The 20,458-nt window shown below is 40.2% G+C and overlaps 1 protein-coding gene across 2 annotated transcripts in view; it reads right to left on the bottom strand.

The window, feature by feature from the left end:
• The window catches only part of EVC (EvC ciliary complex subunit 1), a 50,134-nt gene that overhangs the window by 12,626 nt on the left and 17,050 nt on the right, over window positions 1-20,458 (bottom strand). For both annotated transcript variants that reach the window (XM_066548622.1, XM_066548623.1), the window contains exons 10-12: window positions 17,987-18,135; window positions 15,078-15,176; window positions 6,785-6,997 (exon numbers count right to left, since the gene is read on the bottom strand). In XM_066548622.1, coding sequence (XP_066404719.1) covers window positions 6,785-6,997; window positions 15,078-15,176; window positions 17,987-18,135 — 461 coding nt within the window. The remainder of the gene's footprint in view (window positions 1-6,784; window positions 6,998-15,077; window positions 15,177-17,986; window positions 18,136-20,458) is intronic.

The raw sequence follows: 20,458 nt of genomic DNA, 5'->3' as shown, positions 1-20,458 counted from the left end.
GACAGTTTCACTTTGTGTTCCAGTGTCATTCACAACATGAGGGACTAAATTTTCAATTATGGCAGACAGGTAGGTTTCACTAGATCAGTATATCCAGCAAAGGATTAGATGCTGTCCTGGCTGCAGGAGGGGGTGAAGCTTAGAGCAGTGTGGGCACATCCAAGTTGTTATTCTATCCCACCCACATCATACACGTGGGACTGGTTTTGGGGTGAAAATGAGCACACTCTTCAGAAGTGGACACCATTTTGCCTCTCTCTCCAGAAGGAAGGCTTCGGCATCAGTCCCTGCAGATCCAGCCCCCACTGCAGCCCTGCTCCCCCTCCTGTTTTCTCCAGAATGCAGCTCCAGGACTTGGTGCTGAAAGGACAGCAGCAACAGCACTCATAACTACTGGATATATACCTGAGTATTACACAAAATATCAGCAAATTGTACAACTGATACATCTGGAACAGCTATTTGTGTAATTTTTTTTAACACAGAGAGAGAGAGGCCAGTGGATCCTGATAATATTTTGTGTGTTTTCTGCATCTAAATATAACAACCATTTTACCTAGAAGTTCTGAGGTACTATTCAGTATAACAGCATAAGAGCAGGGCTGAACTGACAGAGCCTGTGCAGAGGCTGCCACGGGGGAAGGATTGGTGGGACTGAACCCTAGTCCAGTTGAGAGGAGCCCCATTGTCAACAGCTGAGCTGAGGCTGGGCCAGCTGAGCTGAGCTGAGCTGAGCTGAAAGGAGGTGGCAGAATGGTTGGAAAAGTGGCAGTGACCTGCAGGACCAGCACAGTGGGGCAGGAGAAACAGTGGCACAGACACCTGTGCAGAAGTGAGCCCAGCAGCACAGCCTGACTCAGGGGATTTATTTGTCACTGGCTTCCATGGGGGGTGTGGGAAATGTTAGCCATGGGAGTTCCCTTGCCATACTGCCTTTGTTCCTGATGGTCACATAGGTAGTGAGTGGGAATGGTCTCCATATCACCTTTGTCTGGGGAACCAAGTGGACACAACCTACAGGGAGCATATGCCATCTGTTTGCTTTTTCCCAGTGATGAACTCTTTTTTGCTGGGTAAAATACCTTCTCTTTTTGTAGGCCTTTGCTATTAATATTGCTGTTATTGTGAATTTCTTACTCCACGGCTTTGTGCTTTCAGTAAAGTGTTATCTCAACCCATACTCTCTGCTTTTGCCACTCCCTTTCTGGAACAGGCAGAGGAGGGGGAGTGGTTCATTTGTAGTTTAGCTTCCATCTGGTGCTAAAGCCAGCACAAATGTATAATTGCACAATTTTTAGCTTTAGAAATTAGGAGTGCTACTGGGCATCTCTGCTGGATATGAGTTTTTTCATTGGGAAGCAGTGATCTGTGCAGGAGAGAGGCTTTCTCTGTGAGCACAGAATGAACTCCCCTGGGAAGTGCAGAGAATATCAGAAACTTTGTTTTGGCTTCAAAATAAAAATGTATTTCTTTCATGGCTAGTGCCTTCCCTGTGGAATACACAGTGATAAATCTAACTGACCTCTCTCCATGTAGACCATGTAGAAAACCTTACCAAAACACATGTTCCTGAGCAGGATCCTGACAAGGATGGGAGGGCAGGCAGTCAACAACAAGTGACAGATGGGAAGAGTGCAGCTGAGCATGAGAAGCACAGTCCCAAAGACTGCATGGCACTGGAGACCCACCAGGCTGCTCTTGGCAAGAGCCTCAGATGTACCTGTGTAGCCAGATCTCAACTGATCTGAGGCTAGGTGAGTCTGATAATCACAGAGAACAGCTGAGCACACTGTTTTCTCTGACTGCATGCTGCAAGCATCAAATTAAGGTCTATCAGGTCTTCAGGTATCGCCATGACAGATGGCAAAGACTTGCTTGAAGTTATAATTATTATCAGCATTTCCCTTTAGCAGCCCTGTGGATTTAGCTCCTAGGGTTTCACACCTCTCTGCACGTGCCTTGTAGATCCATCACATTGTGTACTTTAATGTCTCTTTCAGCAGTTCAAAGAAAGTCTGAAAATGACCTTTTACTTTCCAGAAGTAATTTTATTTCCAATGAGAGGCTGGATGTGGTTCAGCTGTGGGTTTCCATAATTTCTGGAGACCAGATTATTTACTGAAAAGTTGCTCTTGAAGGGCAAGTGAAACAGCATGAGAGTATATATCACCAAGAGACAGAATACCTTCAGGAGATGATACCTGAATTGCAGTCGGAATAGTAAATGATATAACACTGCAGCCAAGAACGCAAAATATAGCACCTCATTTGCTATCAGTATATCCTATCCAAAAGTATATCCTATCCAAAAGTATATCCTATCACTGTCAGTGATAACAATGACAGTGCTTCTTGTAGTTGTTTTTTACTTCTGTTTACAAAGAAACAGCCTAGTTCTGTAGTAGTGAGGAGTTCCTTATAAAGAATCACCTTTCCCATTAAGAGTGCATTTAAGGTAGTCCGTATGCAGAATTTATAAAATTACTCTGGACCTCCTTGAGATCAATGGGAAACTGAGAATACAGCAGAAACTCCTCCAGCAGACAGTTAATAAACTGAACACTAAAAGTACCTCGGTCATGTAAGTAGTAAGAGAACAAGAGGAAAGGAGGGGGAATCATTACACATTCATGATGAGAGGATAAATAAGGAAGATTGAGAATTAGACCAAATACTTACCCAGTGTTTAATCTCAAAAAGGCCATTAGGAAGATGATTAAGATAGAAAGAATCAGCTGGAATAAATAGGACATTGTATGTTTAATTGGAAACAACACCTAGACAGCTCACCGGGATGGGCTAACAGAGCTGGGTATTTTCCACCTCCAAAATACAGGAACATCTCACAGAGAGGCAGAAATGTGACAGCAAAGATTCTCTGGGAATGCTGAGGCTGCTGGCATGTGGTTAAAAACCAGCAAAACAGAAATATTTTCAAAATTTCTTCAGGCCTGGTGTCAAGGTCAGGCTTTGTGCTTGCACCCATACTCCACTGTTGAGTCAAGTCACCAGGCACATCTCCAAGATTTGCTGCTCCTGGGAACAGCCTCACTTTGCTCAGAGATAGGTTGAGTGGATGGGACAAACTCATGCTGCTGCACAAACTTAGGGGCTGGAATGGAGCTCAGGCTCTCTGATCCCTGCATTCAACCAGGAAAAACAGTGACAAAAGTATGGTAAATGAGGGAGTAAAGCTCTAAGGAATGTCTGGCATCTTGAAGTGTTATTCCAATTGCTATGAAAAAATTAACCAGAGAAAGTGATAAAATGCCCACCCTGTCAAAACTAAGCAGGTGCTAGTTCAGCTTTCTGGGTAACAAGCACGGATGTGGGAATGGATGGTAATCTCATCCCATTTTTATTCTGTAGGCTTCCAAATATTTTGCTTCTCGGTCACAGGTGCATTACAAGATCTTCTGAAGCACTGCCGAAGTTAAGTATTACACTCTGGCAATAAAGGTGAGGAATATGCCTCTCCTTTCTGTTGTGACATCTTTAGCACAGATTATTCAGGGAATAAAAGTACAGTGATTTCTCTGTCTCTGCCTGTAGATGGGGTGCAATGCACACTGACTGCCAAGTGAGTCTCAGCCTGGTGCAGGAGGCTGCTCCCTGGAACTGCTCTCTACAGAAATCATGAATTAGGGACTATGTGGGAAAATGCTCAAAATTAATTTTCATTAGTCATTTATTCCCATGTGCCTCACTCATCTCTTCAAGCCTACAAGGCAAAGTTATATATGATACTGATTTTTTTCTTTTCAGTTGTAAAAGTGTTTCTTTTCACCCAAAGGACATCATATTCCAGACACGTATAAATGCTAGGAAAGATCATCTAAAAAAAGGTGGTTCAAGTAAAAGGGAAAAATGTCTTTTAGAGACACTTTGAAAAGCACACATAAATTCCCTGGTGAAAAGTCTTCTGGTGTGAAGACTTCCCAGGCCTGTAAAGCAGGTGACTGTAACTCCCAGCATAGCACATTTATCGAGAGGCAAATGAAAGACAAATCTCCTGCTGCAAAATGCCTGACAACTTAAAAGGCCTGACAATATGACTGTGGATTTATGGATCTTTTGTCAAACCCAGAACTCTAACATCTATGGGCTCTCCCAAATGACATAATCATCTGGCACAAGTGTCCAATATCTCTTCTTAAGGTGGAAACCAAGTGCTCCTTTTTGTAGGATGCAAGTGTCAGCTTATTGCTTAAATGTTCATGCTGCTGTTTTATAGTAGGAAAGGGACAAGAAATAAATGCACATTGCATTTGAACACAATATAATGCATTGTTATGTTTTTCAGATTCATGAAAATTCGCCCGCCTAGCTTTGGTGGAATAGCTCTCTCCCTGCATGCTCTCTTTAGAGATAAAGCAGATTTTTTTCCAGTTCAAATCCTTTCCAAAAAGCCACAAGCATTAAGTTAAAAAAGGCACTTAGGCTCCTGCACAGAATATTGTCTTGAGGGATCATAAGACGAATTTCTCATGATGAGAAACTCTTATCTCTTCTTGGAATTTATCCTGCAGAATCACTTGTCCTTAGGACAGCTCTGTCTGCCACTCAGGAAATTTTTGTATTGAATAAAGCCCAGCTGCAGTGCTGATGACTCAGAGACCAATGGGAGAGTTCTGTCACTGCTAAGTTAATTCCTCTATAGCTCTATATCTCAGTAATTACTGTTAATGATGTCAGCAAACCCTTTATTATTTTATTTTAATTTTTTTTTCCCGCTAGGAAGTCATCTCCTTTACATTATGCATGCTAGGGTACACAAACTGAGGGAAAATCGATTTAATAATTTAAATAAACTATGCTTGGGCATGACCAGCACACCTGAATTGACATAAAATGAATCCATCACACAGTGCTGTCCAAAGACCTATTATCTAGCAGCTGAGTGCTGGAGATGAACTAATCCTTTAAATCCTTTGAGAAAAATTCCCAGGGTATGGTTTCTCCACTCAACAGTGTGCCCACTGATAGCAACAGAGGAATGTACAAACAGCATTCTTGGACCAAAACATCAGACTTGAGATGTCTCCCCTTTGTGGGGAGTCTCTTGTTTGTTAAATACATCCTCTCCAGCCCTGAACAATGGCTGAGGTTCAATGGGACAGTGGAAGGCACACAGCAGAGGTGCCCTAATGTGCTCTCTGACATGACATTATTCACAAGTTGCACACCAAACCTCCTGTTTCTCTGTGTTTTTCTGTGACAGTGAATCCACCACATTGCTGAGGGCTCTGTGTGCTACAAGATGTGCTTGTAGTTCACCTACCAGAGCAGGCTGCTCAGGCCATGCACATACAAGGACAGGCAATTTGTGCACCCTTGATGAATGTGAAAATCAACAGCAAGGTTTAAACTTGACAAGTCAGGTATTCTAATCTAATCCTTGATAAAAAGGGGCAAAATAATAAAAAAAAAAAAATGAGGTCAGACATTGTTTCATTAATCACCGAAGGTACAGGTATGCCAAAATCAAACAGTAAATGCCAACTAACAGTCCTGGAAAATGCAAATGTAACTGAGCATGTAAGCAGATCCACAGGCATCAGTGGTTTCTCCCAAGCACAATTTAGTTTAGTTTTCTCAATAGCCCTGTGACGCCAAACCAGAAAAACAGAATTGCTTTTCAACACAGGTCAGTTACAATAATGGAAAAATAAAAAGATTAGCAAGGTGCACGTTGCATAACTCCAGATTAAGGAAAATACAAAAGAAAAAAAGAAAATGCCTCAATGTTTTCAATGAAAAATTTTACTTTTGTATTGCCAATGGTGCTCTAAACCCACTGGTTAGCAAACAACCCCACCAGATTTAATAGGGAGCCCACAGTTTCCTGAATCACAGTGTTTTACAGCAGAATCCTAAATGTGAGTGGGTGAAAAAGTTGAACACCTTAATGCAGTTTGCAATAATTAGGGACTTGCTCAGTACCTCATTAACAATGTACTGGATTGTCTAGGCACTTTGCAGAAGGAGGGCAAGGTAAAGTATGATTCTTCCAGTGTTAAAGAAATCTGCCAACCTTTTATTTAAGAACGTCCAATTACTCTGTACATTGCAGCACACAACATTTAGGAAAGGACACACTTTTGAATAGAGAAGGTCTTTCTTTGACAAAGCTGTGTTAGAAGCAGTGTTAACAGAGACACAGCACTGCATGAATAACCTGAAGGCATATTTGAGCCCCAGTCTGATGCTGAAGACACCTGTCTCACCTTACTCTTGTTTTCTCCTCGGGTGTCAATGCCCCCTATGGTGGGCACACACACATGTGTGGAAAGCTGGATGTGTGTTTTTCCACCTTTGCAGAGTAGAGTAAGTTTATAAAAGTACATATCATTTGTTTCCAGTTATTACAGTATTAATACATAAAAATTAGTAAGAAATATTTATCATTGCAAGGCTTCCTTGCCTGTAAACTGCATTTATATGTACCCTCTCCAAAGAGACCTGGTGAAGGTTTTTTTGTAGTGTTTCTGTAGATGCCAAGAGCTGAGGACATCAGAGAGCAGCCTTGCCAGAAAGTGTTTATGTGCTGACAAAGCTGTCAAACACTGTGGACAGATGTTCAGTAATTACTCTCTGACTCCTCTATGCAAGCCTACATGCACAGCATACATATTCACTCCATGCTGCAGATCAGCCTAGAGTTGTGTCTGGACCAGGCTAAATAATTATAGACTAAACACTTCCACAGAGAAGTATTTTGATCATTTTTTCCTGTATCCCATTTTTAAGACACTGAGATCTCAAAGCATAATATGGATCTTACTTCTTTTTCTTGCAGTAGCTGTTCCTGGAAAAGCTTCCAGCGTCTCTGGCGGTGGTTCTCCCATTTCTCCAGCTGAGGGACCAAATTCTCCTGCCATTCCTCCTTCAGAAGCTCACATTCTCTTACAGAGAGGCTGGTCACCACAGGCAGGGTCTGAAGAAACAGCTCTGTCACCAACTCTGCTAAAGCATGGGAAGCCTTAGAGTACAGCTCCTAAGAGAGGCACAGAGAGGGACAGAGAGAAACATGTGACAAAGTGAATCCTCAGCCCTTTGGAGCTGTTCCCCTGCATGTTCCACAATAGATGCCAGTGAGAGAACCATGTGAATACACTGGGCTGGTGTCCAAATCCTAGAGCTAAAATCCAATGCCACTAAGGCTTGAGTTAAAAGGACCAGGTTTTGTAGATGGAACAACAAAATGTTTTGGTTCAAGCTACACAAGGCATTTAAAATGCAACAGTGGCAAGAGCACATGAGACCCTGTGCCCTAACTGTTGCTCACATGTGACTGCAGTAGAAAAGATTATCTTCTTTACTGGCTATGGTGGTGTGTTATAAAAACACCTATTTTGAAAGTGGCTGTGGAAACAATCTGGTGTAGCACAACACCTTGTAGGCACATTTTCTCAGGTGCTGATATGAAATGAATGAAGAAAGAGGGAAGAGTTATAAAGGATAGTATGGATTGAGCTAGACAAAAGTGACATTAGTCATGTCAGTAGTTGGTACTTCACTCTTCAATGCCTGAAGAACAGAATTACCCAAATTCATCCTGGTGCAGAATAGTTTCAAGCCTAGGAAAACAAACATCTTCTGGTGGTTTTAATGAAACTAGTCCCATACGAACAGTTTTAAGTTGCTGAGGCTGGTTCACTCACAAGAAGTTTTGTGGTGATTTAGTCAGACGGCATCCAAGCTAAAAACTCAGCTCTAGTTTCACTGTCAAATACACAGTGGGGACAGGAGCTGTGCTGGCAAACTGGGTGCCATTTGAGATTATTTCTGGGCAGGAGTGAGGACAGGTAGCTTTCCCAGCTGAAAAGGGAACAAAACCACACTGGAAAGTCACATGGACACTGCAGTATTTCTGCAGGATGATGAGCTATTTCTGTGTGAGCTCTGCATGATCCTACCAGTCCAAGAAGCTTTACTGCCTAGCTGGGCTTGCTTTCATTGCAAACCAGTGTTAACCCTCTTGGAAACACATATCTTTCTTTCTTTTCTTTAAAATACTGATCATATTTTTAAAACTCTCTGAAGGCTTCCTGTTAAAAGAACAAGTCAGGTCTTCTAGATGCTGCCTTCTTTTAAATACAGGTTGAATTACAGTTTCTTAGATGATCAAAATATAGAACCTCTCAACAGAAACACAGGGATATTTATCTAGATGTGAAATATGCTTGTCTGCAGCTCACAGAAAACAGAAGTTCCAGTGGAATTTTTTTGGGGGGAGGGCATATACTGCTATAATGTACTGTTGTGTAAGAGCCCATTCCAATTGCTAGATATTGCATTATAAAATACAAAATACTAAAAAATAATAATAAAAAAGTGCAAGGACAAGAACTCAAGAAATAAAAACCAGAACTTAGGTTGAATATGAAACACAGTTCTGTGCCCCCATAATGATACATTTGGGGTTCATGTAATGTTTTCACAGCACCTTTATCTGTTCCATGTTTGGCTTTATAAATATCCTTTGAACTGATTGATTTCTGAAAAATATTTTAATATTTCTCATTTATTGTAAAATATACAAGCTGTGCACTGAGTACTAAATTATTATTTTCCTCCTATGATCCCTCTAGGATGCTAATCACCATATTAATTAGCTGTTTCACAAACAATAAATAGCTTAACAGCTCCCTGCAGTAACCTCTTCTTATGGATAAAACTGAGGCACAACACTAAAAAACATGTTCACTACACCTCTGAAATGAGCTGTCTCAGCTCTTTCCACTCTCTTACCTGTTTAAAGAAGGCAGGATTTTCAGAATCCAGCTCCCACTGGCTTTCTTCAATCTGAAATTATTCTAAATTCTTGCAAATTGGACTACAGCTTTTTGAAAATGATTACTGGATGTAAGTATGAGAATTAGTAGTCAAAGACCCAACATAATATCTAACTTCTGATAATACTTTTCCCATTTCTAGTGATTGCTCACAATCTAGACATGACAGTATCATTAGGGGAACATTTGCTACACAGGTGTATCCTGTGCTGAAGGATTATTGCCCCTACTCCTTAATTATTGTATTACAAGTTCCTGTTATAACAAGAGGCATGATTTATACCATCCTAATAATCTGTGTAGTTGTGGGCCTGGCTTAGCTTGGAAAAAGCAATGCCAAATGATTTGCTTCAATTCTCTGCTGTTATTTTAAAATCCAAGACTCCAAGTTCTCAGGTTTAACATAAACTCAAAGAAACTGCACTTCTAATCTATATATCTCATACAACATTTAAAGAATAATGGCTCTATCTTTGTAATCTCTCCTGTGAGCTTTACCAGCCTTTCAGGACACATTAATTCTCCTGCCTTTACTGGGTGTTCACTGATATAAGAATTTCTATTGGGTCTGAAATAGTTCAGAAGGAGTCTAGAGGAGCCCATGGTATTTTACTGCACTAGATCAAAAGATCTCAGGCAGGGTGTTAAGGAATTCTATTCTTTAACAAAGGCAGCTAAATCCTTTTTAAACACATTTTGCTGTGGAACTGATAGCATTTCCTTGGCACACTCACAGCCCTGTTATTATTATTTGCTATGAAATATTTTGCACAGAACAAAAATATGGTATTTTGTTCCTTGTTGTCAATGACATTTTGTTCTGCCTGTACCCCCTGCACCTTCAAATTACACTGTATGCTTACCTTTGGCACTATCACAGTGGGGACAGGTACTGAAGAAAAATGTGGTTAGGTCTTGTTCCCACAGAATTACTTATGTATATCACCTCACTAATGTGACAATCACATGGACATCAGAGCCCAGGCAGCCCTTGCATGCTGTACCCAGAGGCCACACCACAGGGACAACACAGTGGCCATGCTGTTTAATGCAGCACTTAAAAATGTGGCAAAATGGCCTTTAAAACTTTGGGAGGGGAAATACTAAGTCTACATTTAGGAAAGATTGCAGATGTGATTGAATTCTACCCAGTGACTCAAGCTAACAAAATAGTGCAAAACTATTTGTACTCTAAGGAATGTCCTTGGTTTCAAACTGCAATAAAGTCTGTCTGTGAGCAGGGATGGCACATGATGTATTAGGAAAGTTATTTTTCACAGGAAAGAAATAGGAAAGAAAAGGAAAATCAGTAGTGCTTCCAGGATCTTATTTTTGGACTAGAGCCTCTACAAATATTTTTTACAAGCTTCCTGATATACCATCTCTTGTTTTTAGAGTTTTGACTTGATGAAATTTATTCAAATTGATTCTATTAATAGAATAGCTGATTGCAGTATTGAATGAACCTGTTTGTAGTACCTGGCAGTCAATCTCAAAGCTTTTCAAAAAATCCCCAGAGAAATACATCAAGCATAAAGAAATACCATGGGGTACACATGGAAATAAAATGGGCTTAGATTAAAATGCTGAGTGCATCTGAATTTTAAACAAGGCATATATAATTTTGTCAAAATACAGGGGAGATAAATAGCTTATCAGATTTCACTCAAAGAACAATATTAATTCTCCCTCATAAACCTAAAAGATTAAAAGGTCCCTACATATAGATGAGTGAATAGTGAAATTGTGAAGCAGGAAAAGGCTGGTTAGAAAGGCTGGTTGTAGTTTATTTTATATGCCAGCCACTGAAAAGTATATATTATCTCAAAGAGGCAACTGCACAACTACTTGTTAACATGTGACAGAACATTTTACTGAAGGAACTAAGTACCTGATCAAAGCTGTGGAATACTGTTGCATGTACCTCCAGAAGCTCAGTGGTTAGGACACTCGGTTAGGAGGTAAGAGATTCATCTCCCAAACCATATTGTATCTTACAAAGGACAGAGATTCAAACTCACATCATATATCCCATAAATACATCAAAAATTCTGGGACACTGGACACACACACCACTGGCCACTACAAGATACTTCACATCCACTCAGAAGATACTGAGATACAGTACAGTCTCAGCAGATACACCACTCAAAACAGGGAAAAGCTGACTGCATGTACTTCTTTCTTCCATGTGAAGAATTCTGGAAAGTCAATTGGAAAATGAAAACTCTACCTGCTTTCAAGCATCCTAACATCCAAAAAGCACAGTGACATTGAAGTCATTCTTAGCACAAGTTAATAAAAAAGCTCCACTGTTTGATTTCCACACATTTAAAATGGAGGTCTATTGAAATATCAGTCTTGCCCCCTCACTGGTCTTTGATTTATTCAGGAGGCAGTTTCAATCTTCTCTTTTGGTACTCCTTTTTTAGAAATATGCCTTTGTGGGTAATGTTATGTCCCTCATGAGATCTAACTATTAGCCAATTGTGAATCTGTATAGTGGTAAAATCCATTTTCTTATGCAGTAAGGCAAGAGGAAGACTTCAGAATGAAGGCTACCCCTACCAGATATCTTGTATCAGCTTTGACTGAAGCAACCAAAACAAAACTAATAGTGCTCAAATCCAGAATTAGAATGGGCTCCCATGGCATGAGTTCACAGATTTAATCTATCAGATGATGCTGTATTTTTGGGGAAGTTACAGGGCAAAAATTTCAAAAGTGAGCTTTTGAGGTGGAGGTCTCTTGATAGGGATTTCCACCTGAGACAAACTGATTCCCCCTAAAAAGATGCCAGCTCTTGGTACCCAAAAATGCAGTCCAGCATCCCTAACTATATCTCATGTTAACAAAATTACATAAGGAAAGTAATGAAAGAGTAAGTCTCTGGGAATCTCCGCTTTTTATCTTGTCCAAAATATTTTTTCTCCCTTTTATTAACAACAGACAAAATCAAATCCTTTTCCTCAAACTCACATTTATGTCTACTCATTCAAAAGATGTCTACTGCCTTGCTCATTGATAACACTCATGACTCAATAGCTTTTAGTCTAAATTTTTGTGCATTTTATTCCCAAGCCAAATTAAGGAACATTCTGGAGAATGGCTATCAGGAAAGGGGAATTATAAATGACAACAAATTTTGCTTTCATGGTTTTGAAATTAAGGCAGAAGAAAAAGACCTATCTTACCATGTACTATGTAATGTTAATTACTAGTACATTACTAGCTGTTAATTGATTTCCTCTGTGCAATCTGCATGTCTGTTTTCTTAATAATAGTGTTATCCCCCAACCTCTTCACTTCTCTTTTCCCTACTGAAATACACAGGTCGTTCACACAACAACAACAAAAAGAAAAAAGAGGGAAAATATTAAATGCTGGTGATTATCTGATATGTTAAACTTGAGACAGGTTTGACATAGAGGGGCAGGGAGTGGGGTGGGTGGTGTGTTATTGCTGCCATGTAAAAGAAAATTATGGTTAAAACAGTACAAAATCTCTTGCATACACAATAACTGTGCAGACCCTGTTCATGAAAATATTAAGCTGATCCATTCAATTATCTTCACACAATTTTCCCTTCAGTTATGATATACTGTGATAATCAAAAATCATTTGCCCTCATTCTTCAACACACATTTCAAAAACTAGTTATGGAGCCTGTGTCTAGACACAGACTATTCACCTACAGCACACTCTTTTAATCCAGTAGTGCGGCTGAAAAGTCCTACACTATCCTCCAAATATAACTCATTCATTCACTCAGGCATCAACAGATTCCATTGACCTTGGTTAAATCATTTTAATTGATTTATTCATGCGTACACAAAACAAACCTACTCAATTATTCTATGCAAACACACTCAGCTTCCAGATCATTGAATTTTTACATATTTATTCACCAATTTGGATAATTCTTCCATGTACTGTAGCAGTACAGACTTCTCTAGTGCTAGAGGGTTATATAAATCTATCTTGATCTGTTTAAAGAGCAAAAAATGAAAAAATGAAAAAGGCATAGAAATTTGATAAGGGCTTAGAAGAGCACTGTGAGAACAAGCTAAGGATCTTCCACAAGGGAATGGCACTTAGTAACACCTTTTCTTCTGTCCTGAGAATACTGACAGGTTAGTAACACCTTTTCTTTTGTCCTGAGAATACTCACTGGTTCCCCAGCCACATGGTAACCTCTTCCTTATATTTTAACATCACCTTTTTCATTGAGATCATGTTTCAGCTTCTCCATTTGCAAGGCAAATGACTGTCAGCTAAGCTTCAGGGAGTGCAGATCCTCTGGAAAGGCAACATCAGGCTTTGCAGTGTTTACACAAATGCCCAAACTAGCTGGTTCTACACAGGACTGTGGTGCAAACCCAGTGGGGACATAGGTGTGTATCACAGAGCTGACTGCTGCCATGTGAGGCTGGCTGGCTCCCAGCTTGTTAATGCCTGCTTGTTTAACTCTACTTGAGCTGCAGCCACACAACGGCACTGGGGAGGATCCCAAATCCCTGCCATCTTCCCACTGCTGCCTTGCCTCTCCCAACAGCAGCAGAGCTTCTTCCTATAACAAACCTGGAGCAAATAAGTGAAGAGGCAAAGTCCTGCTGCCCAGGGAAAGACTTGTGCTTGTACATGCTGCACTTCCTTTAACAGCAAGTCTACTTTTGCTTTTCTGCCCCTGGCTATGGAAAACATGCAACCACTGCACTGTCCTCAGCTGTAGAAGTCAGAACAGCCCCATTTACCCCACTTACCTTCAGTGGGGCTATGCTCATTTGTATTATCTCTTCTTCCTCGCTTATAAGGTATATTCAAAAGCAGCCTCCTCTCTTAAAACAGTTCTTAGGATCTCTATTTGGGGTTAAGGGGAGGAAGGGTAGTTGCTCATTATATTAAATATCACAGTAAAAATGTTTTATTGCAGAAAAAAGAAAGTGGAAATAAAGATTTGTGGATGCTCATTTAACAGATGCCAGTTGGATCACAGTCCATGGAGTTTTTCATGTCTGGCAGTGTGTGGGTCTAGTCATAGGACAGCAGCTGTAATATGGAAAATAATGGCCTAGAGCTCGGTGAACTGGCAGAGTTCAAGTTTGTGCAGTTCTCCTGGCAACCTGGCAATTCTAGAAAAACTTAATTTATCCAAACCAATTTTTCTTTAGTGGGAAAGAAAACTTAGCTTAGTACTGAAAGAAATAGGATTTTCAGTCCTGTCTTAGTGTAACTAAAGTAGAGTACACAAAAAAGGAAAGCAATATAATTTCACAAATGAGGAGGAACTCTGTAAGATAAAAAAAACTGTTTAGTCTCAGACTTCACATGAATTGAGGCAGGGGATGGAGACTTAGTAACTATGGATGATGAACTGAGCACAATAATATCAGCAAACATGTTGATTTTTCTTATATTACACAGCTTTGTGCATTTAATCTCCTCTGATTCACTTTTTTTTTTTTTCAAATGAATTTGAAAAAGTGCATGTGGACTACTACTAATTAAGATTGTATGGGTATATTAGCTGTATGTGATAGGGACCACAAGTTTCCACTATCTGGTCATAATTAATCATGACAAGGATCCTGTTGAGCTGAAAGTGATTAGTTCCAGCCTAATTAAGGGTCACTACTGACTATGGTTTTGAGCTTCACCAGACAGATCATATTATCAATTTTTTCTGCATAGACAGAAAATAATTAAAGATGATGCAAAAGCATGAAGCACCTAGAATTTTCCAAATCAGTAACAAAAAGAAGCGTAAAAATATTACTTACACCAAAGATCTGAACCTATTTCAGGGAACTAACTATAAATAAAAAAAATTTCTCTGTGAGTAATGAATGAAAAGATTGTCTTTGGAGATGTAGTGAAGTTCATTTAGAATAGTACCATCCACGACAGTGCAGAAGAGATAATTATGCCACATAAATGAGATCTCCCTCCTGTAGCAATGACATTGTATGCTCTCAACATTACTGCAGCCTTGTCAGCCACCTGGGCAGCATGTTTTGGCAGACCATGCAGGCATTTTCTGACTAATATGAGGTTAGGAAACATAGTGTTTTGGGAAGATAATGGAAAAGGCAAGCTAATATGGAAGACTACTGTCCTGTCTCCATCTTCTGCTTTGTCAGCCTAGCTTTCTGGAGCTGTAACTCCTGGAGGTGATCCTTCCTGCAATTCCCCAATCCTCCCCAAGGCCTGACACTGCAGTGAGGTTAGGCAATCTTCAAAATTAATTTAGAAAATGACATTTATCACTAGAAGTGGCACCTTGTAGAGATCAGCGACAGCCTCTGTGCTCTCACAGTCATCCTCTTCCTCCAGATCCCAGTGTGCTTGCCTGTGTTTCTCCATCAGCCCATGGTAAGCCTAAAAAGAAACACAGTAGGTGTATTTAAATAGCTGAAAAGATCTTAATAGATCTTTTCAGATGCTTCCCTTTTCTTCCTTGATGCTCTTCCCATGTATCACTACAACAGCAATTGTTTACCTGGAACCATGACTCAGAGGGAAATGGAACTTGCCTTACCACCTTAATTTGAGCTTTTCCAGTCTTGAGTATAAAATTCCTTAGCCTCAGCAATATGGGGTCAAATAATATATAAATACTACTACAAAACATGTGAAATGATCTGACTTGAAACCTGTTTTCCAGTGTACGAATATCCCTACATCATAGCCATAACTATGAGGTGCAGAACAGCCATGTGACATCACCATGAGACACCTGAGTTGCAGCTGTATCACACTGTACAGGGATTTTGCACTGGGGTTGGTCACCATGTTCCATGGTAGTTCCTAAAAGGCTGATCTATGATGTGGTCCTGACTTAGTCCTTGGTCCCAGTTTGAGAAGGGATGCAATTTTTTTCTTCATGTAAGGACTGTGACTGTGTTGGCAGGCTCATGGAAGATTATATTTCACAGACAAAGACTACCTCAACCTACAGACTAATGAGTAGCATTATACATAAGTATTCTATATTTTGATTTAATCTGCCAAGTCCTCCCTATCACTCCCATGGTAAATATGTTTTTTTTCATTAGGTATGTCAATAGAGCTCTTCTAAAGAGGACCAAAGTGCCCATAAATGCTTCAGCATTCTTGTAGAGGTAGACTTGAAAGCTCACACACGTCATGGAGTCATACTTTGTGACAGAAGTTGACAAATTAACTGCTATAACTTGTATTTCCACCGTGGGTAGGCAGAGCCAGACTGGATTACTGTAACTGACACTTTATGGTTTGTGTTCTTCATTGGTCATTCCCGTATTCGCTGCAGTAAAAGACAAAATTAAAATCCTCCTTTTCCAACAGAAACATAGATGAAGGAGAAAGAATGATATAGGAACTCTAACCTTTACTATATATCTCATTCTGTCATAAAAAAATCAGATCTGCAGCAAGTCAGTTGTTACCAGCCTACTTGTGTTCAGAGCAATCTGATGTGAATGAAGTTTATTGCAAGATCCACTATCATAATTGGCAACCACTTAAAATTCAGCAGAAAGGTCAGTTACTGGCAAGGCTGCTACCATGGTGGTGTGGACCCTTGATGAGGTGAAGGGGGAAAGGCAGAGGAAAGAAGTGTTTTTGATGAGTACAGCTCTGTGCTCATGGTGAGGCTTTCCAACCAATTCCTTTACTGTTGGGCTGGATGTCAAATTATGAAACAAACTTAAAATAGCTCCTCAGTGCCAACTGGATTGTTCTCACAAAATAATTACTGGACTATTTAAGTTATTTTTAAATATTTAAGTCAAACCATGGGAGCTGCAGGTACAAATTTTTCTTGTTCTTTGAAGAGTTTCTGCACTTAAGACCCCATCTGTTCTGGGACAAAAAACTCTCCCACTGTGCAGCAGAAAGAATTAAATTTCTGACTTTCTTAATTTGTACATAGGCATTTCACAATCCTAAAACTCAGCTGTGTTCTGTCCTGCAGCATGAATTGCAAGTTGCCCCTCCCTGCTCAGCCTGTCAGAAAGCTGTTGAGTAGCCTTAGTTAAACTCTAGACTAATGATCTGCTCATCAGGTGTACAGAATAGAGCATCTCTTGCACAAAGCTGTGTGGCTCTACCTTTGTGGAAGGGGTCTTACAGCAACATTTTTAAGCTTTGTTCAATGAATCTGGGATGTGTCCAAGAGTGTCCAATGATGTCTAAAAGGAAAATACATTCGCAAGTGCACACTGGCTACAAAAATGTGTGACAGACTTGTCTCAAGTTTGGTTTTATGAAAAGCCAAAGGTGTAAAATTGCTCTACTTGTTTTGGCGTAAGGTGGTGCCAGGCAGGTGTGCATACAGAAATAGTAAGTGCTTTATCCAAGTCATACAATATAATTAAAGAATATGGCCCCACGGTACAAAACTGCAGTGTTAAGACCAATAAATTCTGATAGATTGCTGCAGTTGGAATCTGGGTCTTCTCATACAATAATTTTATCTAAGTTATTGGATTTCATCAAAAGTTAAATGCTGCTGGATGTAACCACTTTCAACTTAAATTATTTATTTTCATGAAAATTGAATATTGATTTTTTTTTTTTAATTCTTAATAACTTGGGTTTGCAGTTCCCAGCAGTTACTTGAATTTTGCAGCTCTCAGCATTTACAGCTAAGAACTCTAATTTTGTATATTCATTCGGAACAATAACAACAAATCTCTATAGAAAATATGAGCACAAAAACATTACACTGGCCACTGTACACCATATTAAATTATCAACTGCAAACCTTCTCTAAGGCAACCTGTCAGAGATCATAATTAGTTTTTCCTCTACTTCTCTGAAATTTGGTAAATCTTTTGAGCCTCAGTAACCCCACTCATAGAAAAGCAATTAGATCAGTGCAGACTGTTTCCTTCTGTAATGCAGGCTGGATAGTTTCCTCCAGGTATTTCCTGTCTTAAAGCAAACACACAGTAGGTAAGCAAAAGATGTTTTCTACCAAACATGCAATTTTGCATTAACCCCATTGGCATTCTCTTCCAATGCAACACCACCAACACTGCAGGAACAGCCATGGCAACAGGGGCTCTGACCCTGTCCACCTGTTCCACCACACATGATTCTCACAAGGACCCAAAATTCCCAGTTTTACGGAACTGGGAGAAATCTGCAATACATTTGGCTTTAAAAACTACTAGAACAGGGAAAACAAGCTTTTACTTGTTCACCTTGAGAAAATTATGAACATCTTCAGTAAGAAAAGTTTTGCTAAGGAGACTCCTTTGTTCAGCTTCCTGTCTGCGTTTGAACTCTTCCTTCTTCTTGGCACGGCACTCCAGCCGTTTCCAGATCAGCTCTTTACTTAGCTGCATGCACTCTGGAACATCAACCACAAACAATTAGGCACCACAACTCCACAGGGAGAAAGCAACATCTGCTGCTGTCACACAACATAAGCTCACAGAGATCTGTTAGTGAGTGAAATAGGCAAGTAATCACCATGCAGGATTTGAAATTTACTTTTTACCCTGATGGCCTTTTTAGATGTGAACTTCTAAATTGTTACACGGCACTTAAATCTATCAGGTTTTTGGACTGCTACCATCCTGCACCCTCCCTTTCACTGGTGCTGCTGTTTATGCAAAGGCAGTGTGTTAGTCCAAGAAACAGACTGCCTCACGCAGCACCCCAAACCTCCCCCTCCTGCTTCAGGAAGGTCAGTAAGTGTCTCATTACCTAATTGAAGATATGCAAATGCTGCTGCAAGGACAGGGGCAGTAACATATGGCGGGGAGAAAAGGTCTAAAGCAGTGCTAGTTCAGATTAGTTTGAACTGGCACACAGCCCATACATACAGACTTCTAAAGTGACTCATCCAAGAACCTGCAGTAAAAGTTGTCAAGGTCCCTCCAATTTCGTGCTACTAATGGGAACTATTTGGGACTAAATTCTTCCCCACTTCATTCCCCCTGTAGCTCCAAGTGATATATAAATTAAAGAGCCTATTTGCATCCTGGGCTGCTGAGTGCAATCACTGCTTTAAATGTTCTGCCACTTCATGTCTCATTGCCTGTCCACCTAAGAAAAATTTTACTAATTTCCCCCAGTTACCCTGCCCCAGAGCAGTACTTCACTCCTGACACAAGCAGCTAAAGGGAGATGCAAAAGAACAGTTACCTGTGGCTGCTGTTCTGCCACTACATTAAGCTGCTTTAACTACAAGAAATTACTTTGTAGAGAAACAAAAGGAGCACAGTACTGCAGTACCAAGAATGTTATTTATTCTCCATGCTAATTTATTGTGTTTATCCATAGGCTGATGATGCACTGACAGAACACTTGAAGGTGCACCAAAAGTACAGGAAAGCCTGTAATGAAAATATCACTTAAATAAATGTAGCAGTGTTTTACTTTTAAACACTATTGATTCTTTAATACTTCCTTATTTTGTACCCTAGGAACACAATCTTGCTGGCTTTGTACTCTGTGAATTATAGGTACAGTTTAACTTTTGTATTTAGAAGCTCATAAGAAAGGTCAACATAAGGCTCTATTGGAATAAATGCTGCACTCCAGATAATTTTTTTTTAAAGCACATTTCATTTCTATCTAAAACCAGGAGGTTGATAATGTTCTTCTACACAGGACGTACCACCTATAATATATAGCTATATATAACTATAAAAACCTACTTTGCATAAAATAAAGGCCTTGACAGAGGTATTTTTGCTTAGGAACAAGTGAAAATTGACAAAAAGCAGGAAAAATCACCCAGAGACAACCATTTATGCTTAAAGAATGTTGGTGGCTGAACCTATGTGAAAACTATGAACTAGGCATAGACAGTTTTAGAAACAAACATCCATGAAAGAGACTATACCACAATATACATGTTTTTGTGAATATCAGCAAACTGTTCACACAGCTAGATGCTCTGAAAGAGGATCAAGTCTGCAGCACTTTCTGTGATGAAATAATTGGCACAGTAGATGACAGGAGAGTGGTGGATATTGGCTACCCTGACTTCAGGCAGGTTTTCAATGCAGTCTCCTGACAGATCCTCACAGAGAAGAGGATGGATGACCAGTGAGATGGACTGAAAACTTGCTCAAAGTCCACCTGGAAGCCAGCACCTATTGGTGTAGCCCAGGGCTCAATACTGAGTACAATTCTGCTCAGTAGCTTCATTAATAACCTGGATGATGGAGCAGAGTGCAAATTTAGCAAGCCTGCAGAGATCACAAAAAATGGGAGGAGTGGCTGATACACCACACATACTTGTACTTCCATCCACAGGGCACCTGACATGCTGGAGAAATGGGCTGATGCAAATCTTCTGAAGTTTAACAATGGGAAGTGCAAAGTGCTGCACCTGGGGAGGAACAACCCCAGGCACAAGCATATGCTGGAGACTGCCCAGCTGGAGAGGAGCTTGGCAGGAAAGGACCTGGGGTTCTGGTGGACACCAGGTTGAACGTAAGCCAGCAGATAAAGGGAGGGGATCCTTTCCCTCCATTCAACTCTGGTTAGGCCACACCTGGAGTGCTGTGTCCAGTTCTGTGCTCCACAGCCAAGTACAAGGGAGACATGGAGATACTGAAGAGAATTCAACAAAGGGCCACAAGGATGAATGGACTGGAGCATGTCCCCTGTGAGACAAAGCTCAGAGAGCTGGGGCTGTTCAGTGTGGAGAAGAGAGG

Source organism: Molothrus aeneus, chromosome 4, assembly GCF_037042795.1.
Source record: "Molothrus aeneus isolate 106 chromosome 4, BPBGC_Maene_1.0, whole genome shotgun sequence".
Classification (NCBI taxonomy): Eukaryota; Metazoa; Chordata; class Aves; order Passeriformes; family Icteridae; genus Molothrus; species Molothrus aeneus.
Note: the sequence above shows the minus strand (reverse complement) of the source record. Positions and strands in the feature narration are given on the sequence as shown.